The sequence below is a fragment of the Vipera berus genome, assembly GCF_964194415.1.
Source record: "Vipera berus genome assembly, chromosome: 3".
NCBI classification, from domain to species: domain Eukaryota; kingdom Metazoa; phylum Chordata; class Lepidosauria; order Squamata; family Viperidae; genus Vipera; species Vipera berus.
Genome location: NC_138204.1, coordinates 5562639 through 5573703, shown reverse-complemented (window position 1 = coordinate 5573703; position 11065 = coordinate 5562639). Strand labels below are relative to the sequence as shown.

The 11065-nt window shown below is 48.2% G+C and overlaps 1 protein-coding gene and 1 long non-coding RNA gene across 10 annotated transcripts in view; one reads left to right on the top strand and one right to left on the bottom strand.

Moving 5' to 3' along the window:
- Positions 1 to 3151: 3151 nt before the first annotated feature.
- The window catches only part of UCKL1 (uridine-cytidine kinase 1 like 1), a 64269-nt gene continuing 56355 nt past the window's right edge, over positions 3152 to 11065 (top strand). For 6 of the 9 annotated variants that reach the window (XR_014025914.1, XR_014025915.1, XM_081323773.1 and 3 more), the window contains exon 1: positions 3152 to 3256. Coding sequence is in view for 6 of the 9 variants with exons in the window: in XM_081323773.1 (XP_081179899.1) it covers positions 3177 to 3256 (80 nt within the window). In the remaining 3 variants the exon portion in view is untranslated. Of the gene's footprint in view, positions 3257 to 9512; positions 9712 to 11065 lie in introns of those variants that run through there. The other 3 variants (XM_081323770.1, XM_081323767.1, XM_081323772.1) reach the window with 2 other exon arrangements.
- Positions 8111 to 9184, bottom strand: LOC308665728. Its single transcript, XR_014025942.1, has 2 exons — positions 8794 to 9184; positions 8111 to 8518 (listed from the first exon to the last, which is right to left on the bottom strand). It is a non-coding gene; the product is annotated as an uncharacterized lncRNA (long non-coding RNA).

Below are 11065 nucleotides of genomic sequence, written 5' to 3'. Positions count from 1 at the left end.
AAGTCTACGAGTCATAAAAGAGCCAAGGTTGCCTACCCCTGCTCTATGCAATGGGTTTTTAATGTAAACAACAACAACAACAATAATAATAATAGTAATTAGTCCAACCCCCTGCTCAGGCAGGAAACCCTATACCAGGGATGTCAAACCGCCGGCCCAGAGGCCGGATGCATCACCGGTAAACCACACCCACCCCATTTGCCGGCAATGGCGGAAAAAAAGCTCCGATACGTCAGGTGACGTCGCAGGTTTGACATGTCTGCCCTATACCATTTCAGACAAATGGCTGTCCAGTCTCTTCTTAAAAACGTCCAACAGTTTAAAAAGACCCTTTCAGTCACCAGCTTCTCCGACAATTCTCTGTTTATTTGCTACGCCAGGGGTCTCCAAGCTTGGCAACTTTAAGACTTGTGGACGTCAACTCCCAGAATTCCCCAGCTGGGAGGTGAAGTCCACAAGCCCTGTTCTATGCCCAAACCCCTTGGAAAAGGCCACCAGAATGACTTGAGTAAGAAGAATGCAAAGTGAAGATCCCCCTTACTTTAATAGATCTTGCAACCCCCCCCCGACCCCTTAATTTGGGGGCAGCTCTCTTTAAAAAGCCCTTAGTGACCCCGATGCTATTAATGGCTCCCTTGGACATCTGCCCGGTGTGCCAGAGAGACATGTGCCAACAAGCAGGCAGTCTTCAGCTCTGCAGCTTGCGTGAAACACTCGTCATTGACAGGGGCAAATTCTACCATCTGTTCAGCTTTGCCCTGCCAGTTGGTGCCAGGGGTGCCAGCTTGGAAACTGGCATGTTGGCGGGGGGGGGGAACTTTCTTGTTTTCTGCAATCAAGATTAGGAAATCTCTTTTGTTTTGCTTCTCTGGGAGTTGATTCTCAGGCTTCATTGGCTCAGCTGAAGGGTGACAGGCTGTAGTCACACAGGTACAGAGAGATTTAAGTCTCTGGTTTGGGGTTTCCTGGATCCTTTAATCCTGTGAATGAAAGGGGAAGGAAACGATACAGCAGAGATCCAGAGAATCAACGACATTGGGACTTCTAGTCCTGCCCTAGGCATGAAAGCTGGTTGGGTGACTTGAGGCCAATCACCAGGAGACGGTGAGTTCTAGTCCTGCCCTAGGTATGATAACTGGTTGGGTGACTTTGGGCCAATCACCAGGAGACGGTGAGTTCTAGTCCTGCCCTAGACAGGAAAGCTGGCTGAGTGACTTTGGACCAATCACCGGGAGACTGAGAGTTCTAGTCCTGCCCTAGGCAGGAAAGCTGGCTGGGTGCCTTTGGGCCAATCACCAGGAGACAGTGAGTTCTAGTCCTGCCCTAGACAGGAAAGCTGGCTGGGTGCCTTTGGGCCAATAACCAGGAGACAGTGAGTTCTAGTCCCGCCTTAGGCATGAAAGCTGGCTGAGTGACTTTGGACCAATAACCAGGAGACAGTGAGTTCTAGTCCCGCCTTAGGCATGAAAGCCGGCTGGGTGACTTTGGGCCAATCACCAGGAGACAGTGAGTTCTAGTCCTGCCCTAGACAGGAAAGTTGGCTGGGTGCCTTTGGGCCAATCACTAATGAGTTCTAATCCTGCTGAAAAACAGCTGGGTGAATTTGGGCCAATCACCAGGAGACAGTGAGTTCTAGTTCCACCCTAGGCATGAAAGCCAGCTGAATGATTTTGAGCCAGTCTCTCTCAGCCCAACCCACCTCGCTGGATTGTTGTTGTTGGGAAACCAGAAGGAGGAAAGAGTATTAGGTATGCTCTCTGGTTTGAGTTATTTATAAAAAAGAATAAAAGAACATAAATACATTAATTAAATCCTGTTGAGAGTCCTTTTTCTTTCCTCCTATTTGCCTCTTTCTGGCCAAGATAATTGAAACTTAGGTGAAAATGACCGTTTTAAAAGGAAAAGCTTTGTGAGATGAAACAGGGCTCCTGCCCAAATGGCTTAACACTGCCTTTTTCTGGGATGGTTTTTCCCCTCAATGTGCCAATTTAGCCGACATCCCTGGGATTTCCTAGTGGTCTCCCATCCTTGAAATTTGCCGAGCTATTGGAAATCAGCCATTGAAACATGGTTAAATGGGAGGTTAGTGGGTGACTTGGCTGAAAGTAAAATTTCAACTGGTCCAAATTACGGGAGGTTTATTGATTTTAACTGGTTATTTTCATGTTGCCCACACGGTGCTGCGATTGCGGTACAGAACCCGCACAAACATCCCTACTTCCCCCATCAAGTCCAACAGAAACGCTCGAAAGCAAGAAGTCGAAGCTTTGCAAATTTGCAAGATTTCCATTGTAGCTGGAAGAAAACACACCCCAACATCAGAACACCCCTAAAAACGCACAAGCGGGCCAAATTGCAAAATCTCACCCCTTTTGGCTGATATATTCTCTCTTTCGACACTACGCCTTTTTTTTACCCCCCCTTCCAAATAGTCCTCGACTTACGACCACAACCGAGCCCAAAATTTACATTGCTGAGCGAGACATCGGTTAAGTGAGTTTTGCCCCATTTTACCACCTTTTTTCTTTTTGCCACGGTTGTTAAGTGAATTGTTGCAGTTATTAAGTCGGTCACACCGTCGTTAAGCGAATCTGGCTCCCCCATTGACTTTGCTTGGCAGCAGGTTGCAATAAAAAAAAGGGGATCGCGTAAACCCCGGGACGCTGCAACCGTCATAGATACGAATCAGTTGCCAAGCATCCGGATTTCGATCCCATCCCCACGGGGATGCTGGAACGGTCATAAGTGTGAAAAACGGTCAGAAGCCACTTTTCCAGTGCCGTTGTAACTTCGAACGGTGACAAACAAACAAACAAACAGTCGTAGGCCGAGGACCACCTGGATTTGCTTTCCTGAAGGTCGCAGTCCTGCAAAAAGGGAGCCACGGTCGTTAAGCGATAATCTATTTTTTTCCCCGCCCCTCCCTCCCTTTCGCTTTCCTTTCCTTTCCTTGGCACGAACTCGCCTTCCCAGCTGGGCGGCGAGACTACAACTCCCGTCAGGCCAGGGCGCCGCGAAGCTCCCTGGGCCGCGTAGTCCTCCGAGACTCCTCTTCGCCTCGGCCCGAAGGGCTTCTCTCTGCCCGGGAGAACTACAACTCCCAGAAAGCCGCGGGGCGGGAACGCGGCTCCGCCCTCCCTCGCTGGGCTGGCTCTCAACAGCTGATCGGAGCGACTATGGCTGCAGCTCTCGCCGCCGCCGCTGCCGAGCAAGGAGTGACCGACCGGGCGGGCAGAGGCGACCGAGGGGACGGCAGGTCGGAGGCTCCGCCGGGCTGGTGGGGCGGCCGGGTGGGGGAAAGCGCCGAGGGGCTTCCTCCTCCGGGGTCTGGGTGCGAGATGCTCTCCTTTTACGGGACGGGCGCGGCGCTCCGGGACGCCTGTTGCTTGCTTTCCCTTCCTTCCTCCGGGGCGCGGCGGAGGCGCCCCCGGTGCAGCTCCGGGCCAGATCCCTCTTTTTTAAAAAAATGCGAAAACCGCCTTCTTCCCTCCTTCCCCTGGGGGGCTGAGGAAGATTGCAGGTAGACCGCCCCTGGAGGTGGAGGCTCTATCTCAGGGGATATATATATATATATATATATTTGCACAAATAATGAGCTGTCATAGTTGACTATATCCTGTGGATAAGCCTTGAGACAGGCCAATACAGGAATGAAAGAGTTAATTAGCAAGGTGCTTTCAAAAAGCCTTGACAAATACTTAACATATATTTGCCTTGCCTTCTAGCTAATAAAAAGAGAGAAAGAACCTGTGGCTCAGCAAGTTAAAAACAACTGCCTAAGATACAATCAGCCCAGGTTCGAATCTCAGATAAAGGGTATGACTGACTGATGAGAACATAAAGAGTTCGAAATGGCCATATCAGCCTCCCAAAAATTCTTTATTAGCAATTTGAATAATTTGCACAAATAATGAGCTGTCATAGTTGACTATATCCTGTGGATAAGCCTTGAGACAGGCCAATACAGGAATGAAAGAGTATATATATATATATACACACACATACACATATACATATACATACATACATACATACATACATGTGGAAACTGATGGCGGAGAGAAGCAACCCAGGGAGAAATTTCCCACGAGGGCGACGGCAATGAATCAGTGGAAAGGCTACTACGTCTTTGGAAGTGGTGGGGCTCCCAACAGTTGGGGGAGGTTTTTTAGGAGAGATCGGACAGCCCCTTTGTCTGGAATGGGCTGGGCAGGGAGTTGGACTAGACGACCTCCAAGCTCCCTACCCATTCCGTTATTCTGTTCTGTTCTGGGTTTTTCCTCCTTTATCTCTTACCCCCCCCCCCGCCGCCCCCAGAAACCCCCTAGCCATCATCGCGGGGGGGGGAGTGAAATTGTGGTTTGGTGGCTGATGCAGCTGGTGTGGCTTTTTTTTTGTTTGTTCGTTTGTTTTAAACAACGTGTGCGGCAATAGAGGAATAAGAGAGTTAATGCACAGAGGTTTGGCATGTTGACCCTTGGGTCAGTTCTGGGGTTTGGGGTACAAAGCTCCAGAGAGAACTGGGAGATGGGGAGTTCTTCTTTTGGGGATTATTCCTGTTGCATACCCTTTCATTCATTCATTCATTCAATTATCGGTTATAAGATTAATTTACAAGTACTCCTTGATTTACGACTGTTCGTTTAGTAACCGTTCAAAATGACAAAGGCACTGAAAAATTGACGGGACCGGTTTTCACACAATCGTTGTACCCCATTCATTCGTTCATTCATTTTCTTTATTAGATTTAGCGATTAGATTCATTTACAGGGGGTCCTCAACTTACAACCATTTGTTTAGTGACCGTTTGAAATGAAAAAAGGGACTTATGGTCAGTTTTTGATACGACCGTTGCAGCGTCCCCAGGGATCACGTGATCCAAATTCAGAGGTTTGGCAACTGGCAGGTACGACGGTTGCAGTGTCCTGGGGTCATGTGATCAACTGTTACGACCTTCTGACAAGTAAAGTCAGTGGGGAAGCCAGATTCACTTAACAACCAGGTTACTAGCTTATTAACTGCAGCTCCATTGTGGTTGTAAGTTGAGAACTACCTGTACATTTCCGGAAAGGAAAAAAAAGTGTGAAGTCGTGGTTTTGAGTGAAACTCTTCCCTCCAAGCACAACAGAAGCATGGAATTGCAGTCCTAAACTTGAAACTGGAATAACTTAACTGCCTTTCACGTGGCTCAGCCGAACATTGAATTAACTCATTTTTTTGAGTTTTCACAACACAGAGATCCGTCAACCCACCAAGCGGTCTTTGGGTGACATGCAAAGTCAAAGTGAAAAGTTATTGAACTTTGTCCATTGTTTTATGTGAATTGGTAATTGGGAGCCAGTTTGCTTTTCTGGTTAAGGCACCAGGCTGGAAAGCAGGAGATTGTGGGTTCGAGTCCCGCCTTAGGCGTGAAAGCTGGCTGGGAGACTTTGGGCCAATCACCAGGAGACTGTGAGTTCTAGTCCCACCTTAGGCATGAAAGCTGGCTGGGACACTATAGGCCAATCACCAGGAGACTGTGAGTTCTAGTCCCACCTTAGGCATGAAAGCCGGCTGGGTGACTTTGGGCTAATCACCAGGAGACTGTGAGTTCTAGTCTTACCTTAGGCATGAAAGCCGGCTGGGTGACTTTGGGCCAATCACCAGGAGACTGTGAGTTCTAGTCCCACCTTAGGCATGAAAGCTGGCTGGGAGACTATATTTATTTATTTATTTATTTTATTGCATTTATATACCGCCCTTTCCCTGAGGACTCAGGGTGGTTTACAGGGAGTTAAAAATCAACCATGCAAAAGTTAAAACCCAATTTAAAAAATATTAAATCAACCCTGTACTATTAAAAACCCCAATTAAAATGAATGTCTCCTCAGCCTGGGCCCGAGAGCTCAAAGAGCCAGGTCTTCAGGCCCCGGCGGAATGATCGGAGGTCGGGAGCAGTCCTCAGCTCCACCGGCAGCTGGTTCCAGAGGGCAGGCGCTCCCACTGAGAAGGCCCTATCCCTGGGTGTCACCCGCTGGCAATCTCTTACCGGCGGGACCCTGAGCAGACCCTCCCTGTGGGAGCGCACTGGGCAAAGGGTGTTTGATGCCGGCAGCAGGTGTTCCCTCAAATACCCCGGACCCAGGCCATGTAGGGCTTTATAGGTGATAACCAGCACCTTGAATTTCACCCGGAGGGCAACCGGAAGCCAATGCAGCTCGCGGAGTAGAGATGTTACATGGGAGTATCGGGAGACCCCCATTACAACTCGCGCGGCCGAATAGCCCTAAACAATAAACACATTCTAAAATTTAATTTTTTTTTTAAATTTAAGATCTAAAATCCCAATCCTTCAGTCCAGGCCGGCAAGTTCAAATAACCAAGTCTTCAGGTCGCGGTGAAACGAGCGAAGGTCGGGAGCCATTCGGAGCTCAACAGGGAGCTGGTTCCAGAGGGCAGGCGCGCCCACAGAGAATGCTCTCCCCCTGGGGGCCGCCAGTCGACATTCCCTGACCGACGGCACCCTGAGGAGGCTCTCTCTGTGGGAGCGCACAGGACGATGGGAAGTTAACGCCGGCAAGAGGTGCTCCCGTAAATAACCCGGACCCATGCCATTGTTAAGTGAATCGCTCGGTTGAGTGACTCACATGGTCGCTAAGCCAATCCAGCTGCCCCCGTTGACTTAGCTCAGGGGTCTTCAAACTTGGCACTTTTATGACTTGTGGACTTCAACTCCCAGAATTCCTCAGCTAGCATGCCTGGCTGAGGAATTCTGGGAGTTGAAGTCCACAAATCATAAAAGGGCCAAGTTTGAAGACCCTTGACTTAACTTGTTGTAAGTTGGCTGGGAAAGTTGCAAAGGGGGATCGTGTAACCCTGGGATGCTGGGATTGCTGTAAATCCATGCCAGTTTCCAATTTGGGTCGTGTGACTGTGTCGCTGTTGCCGTGGTTGTAAAGTGGGACGACTGGTTGCGTGTATGTCACCCTTTTCAGTGTCGTTATAACTTTAAACCAAGGGTTTTCAAACTTGGCCGCTTTAAGACTTGTGGACTTCAACTCCCAGAATTCCTCAGCCAGCCATGCTGGCTGAAGAATTCTGGGAGTTGAAGTCCACAAGTCTTAAAGCGGCCAGGTTTGGAAGTTCCTGCTTTAAATGGTCGCTAAACGAATGGTTGCAAGCTGAGGATTACCTGTACTTTATTGTAAGGCTGGATTCGCAGAATTTTGGAAGAATCCTGAAAAATCCAACTGTTTCTTTCACACCGTCCTTCTCCTGTGCCCTCTCCTCTCTGCCTCTCTTTGCCCCATCCCTCTAGGTCTTTTCTCACATACCATTACGGGAAGTCCTCGACTTACGACCACAACCGAGCCCAACATTTCTGTTGCTAAGCGAGACAGTCGCTAAGTGAATTTCGCCCCATTTTGCAACCTTTCTTGCTTAACACTTGTTAAGCGAATCACTGCAGTTCTTAAGCTAGCAACACGGTTAAGTGAATCTGCCCCCCCGCCCCCGGTAAGAAGGTCGTAAAAGGGGATGGCATGACCCCCGGGGACACTGCGACCGTCATAAATAACGAGTCAAGTTGCCAAATGTCTGAATCCTGATCACGTGACCCTGGGGAGGCTGCAACAGTCGGTATCTGCCACTAGGGGGCAGTTTAATCCTTCCACTGCTTAGAAGGCAAAGGTGAGTCCTAAAAGAAATATTTTTACCGCTTGGCTCAAACCAGAATCCCAAAAAGATTTTAGCAGCCTCTCTTTTCTTCAGCTGTGCTCCCATGTTGTTGCCTTTGCTTGAAGGCCACACATCTTTAAATTGCCAAGTTTGGGGAAAACAAAACAAAACACTGGCAACAGAGTATAATCCTGTCTCTTATTTCCTCCCCAAAAAAATTTCCAGGGAAGGGGGTCATTTAGCAATTGTAGAGATGGGTGCCCTTCTTCCTTCCTCGCTTTTCCAGCACTGAAGGGCTAACTTGAGTAACTCATAAAATAATAACAGTGACCACAAGCAACGGCATGACACAGTGGCGACAAGGGTGCGTGGGTAGATCTGCAAGAAATACCATTTGCCTGCAAGCAACGACAAATAGAGAAAGTCACAGAAAAACGAAGAAGCTAAATTCCTCTGGGATTTATTTATTTATTTATTTATTTATTTATTTAATTTGTATACCGCCCTTCTCCCGAAGGACTCAGGGCGGTGAACAGGGCAATACATAATAAAAAACAAGATACAAAAATTAAAAGTAATTAAACAGCAATGCCCGTAATAAATTAATACAGATTAAAAAGTTAAGATCAATTTATAAAACCCAACCCCATCCCATCAGGCCAGGCCAGCTTGTTCAAAAAGGTAGGTTTTAAGATCGCGCCGGAAGATCTTAGAGTTGAAACAGGCCGGCCCCTGCGACATGACAAGCATAACAGTTGTCAATCAGAAAGAGAAAAAACAGTTTGAACCGTGGGCGTGGCAGCACCTGGAGACGGCCGAAGAGCAGAGAAAGAACTGGAGGAAACTCACACACTACAAAGACCTGCAAATAGAGGTAGAACAAGTGTACAAAAAGAAAGCAAAGATAGCACCAATAATGGCAGGCATTTGGGGGCAATCCCAGACCATCTGGAGCACCACAGCCAACCCTGGCTACCAATCCAGCAATCAGAATAAATGGCCCATCCAATTTGCAGACAAGGCCAAGCGGGCGGAATTGCTAAAACCAAAAGATCTGGACAGATTTGGACATGAAGCCCTATCCAGCAAGATGCAGTTTAGTGGTGGGGGGGGGGGAAAGGAAGATCCTGGTCTTACTTCGACATTGACAAAAATCACCATCAGTCCATTGCACAAGGCAGCTTGACGGGGAACAGCTGACATTCTGCAACGATAGCTCTTAACACCATCCAACATCCACATCTGCCGACCCCCAGGTCTTTGGGAAGGACTCCGGGAGGTGGACGAAAAAATGCCTAATCCAGTCTAAACATCTGGCCGACTGTGCAACATCGCCGGCTCATCCCCCATATCTCTAGCAGAACTCATTCTCTTCCGCGAGAGACTTGCAAATACTGGTCTACGAGAACATCGACCCAATTGCACAGTCTGTTGGCCATCCCTTCCCTCTCCGCATCCCTCCATCCGGCCCTAAGATCTGGTCTAAATGCCCGAAGCAGCCACACCGTTGTCTCTATCCTTGGGGGTGGTTGTTTTTTTTGGGGGGGTGCCTCTCTATACCATAAGGGACTCCAGGCCCATCTGCGTGGCTGCTGTTCTCTTTGAAAAGCCACTGCTATTAATATACCAGGCAACGAATCTAATCTCTAGGTTAAAGCTATCCTCTTAGGCACGCTGGTTGATCCAGTCCTCAGTTGCTGCTCCGTGACTCCCCTTTTCTCCCCCCCCCCCCGTCCTTCTCGGCGAGACAACATCGGATCCCTTTGGCTGTCCCTCGGTGGGCTACAAATTTGCACCCCCACGAGAAAGGAAGGCGTGTAAAACTCCTTTCCGGAGATACCCCGAATGTTTTCCAGGCTAGGATGAGACCCCTCAAGGCAACGGAGTTTGGCCCATAACCTGAATCAGCCCCTCTCCCCAAAGTCGTTTTTTTCCCTGCCAAATTCCCCCCCCCCCGTTCCCACCTCTCTGGGATTTAGTCGAGATGAACCAATCGCCAGCCTATTCAGGGGCAAGGATTTCCGGCTTCAGGGCTTTGGGAACTGACGGCAGTGGGTGAGTAGCGTGTATCCAGAGCGTTGCTGAACCTCAGTTTTCCCCACCCCAACCCCTAAACTTGGTTTTCCTGGCTTTTTGCAAAGGAAATGCATGTGTGTGTTTTTACAGGAAGGCTTGAAGCAGAATAGGAGACACATACACACACGCACCAAAAAAAAAGGAGATAGATTGTGGTGCTTAGCTAAATCTGGGGTTATGTCAGATCAGGAAGTTTTGAATCTTTTGGGATCAGAATGACACAGTTGGAAGGGACCTTGGAGGTCTTCTAGTCCAACCCCCTGCTCAGGCAGGAAACCCTGTATCATTTCAGTCTCTTCTTAAAATCTTCCAGTGTTGGTGCATTCACAGCTTCTGGAGGCAGGTTGTTCCACTGGTTAATTGTTCTAACTGTCAGGAAGTTTCTCCCTAGTTCTAGGTTGCTTCTCTCGTTGATGAGTTTCCATCCGTTGCTTCTTGTCCTGCCTTCGGGTGTTTTGGAGAATAGCTTGACTCCCTTGTTAGGCATATGGTGTTAGCCTACAATGTTGGGTTGAAAATATATTAACCATAATGCTATGTCTTTAAGAAGTTAATTGGCCAATGGGTGTGTAAGTGTTCTCATGACAATAAGAGGGAGCTAGGAACGTAGCTTCTCTCTCTCTCTGAATTCACTGATCTCTACTATTACTGTTTTTGCTCTGCTGTTGGTTTACTACTGTTGTAAACCTGAACTGTGTATTTGACCTCTGGACCGGTAAGAAGACTTTGTAGCTTGGACTGTTGCTATTGTGTATGACTTGGACTGTTTATTTTTGACTGTGCATTTTTGTTCTTACACCACCTCAAAAGTAAAATACTTTTTGCTTTTTATAACTCAGTGTATTCTTGTGTGACTTTACTGCTCTCAGTACCATTCCTTGTCTGTGCAAACTCTTTGGTAGCACAAGGAGACCTCTGCACAACAAATTCCTTAACACTGGTTATGGGCCCAGGCCTGTACTGAGAGTAAGTACACACAGTATTCCTAGCTGAGTTTGTATTTGGTGTAAAATGGCACAGGAACTGTTGTCAGGCATCTCCTGGATAACCCGGTTGGAAGGGACAAACTATGTTTCCTGGTCCACAAAATGCTGCTTGCTTTTGCGCAAGGAAGGACTATGGACTGTTGTAAATAACCCACCAGATACTACTGCTTGGGATCCAGATGACGAAGAGGATGCAAAGAAGATAGACGACTTTAAAAGAAGCAACGAGAAAGCTCTTTGCATTATTGGACTAACACTGAATGACCAGCAGCTTGTCCATATTCGTGGTGAGGAGTCTGCTGCTAGGTGTTGGGATGTTTTGCGAAGGCTTTATGTTCGTGACAGTG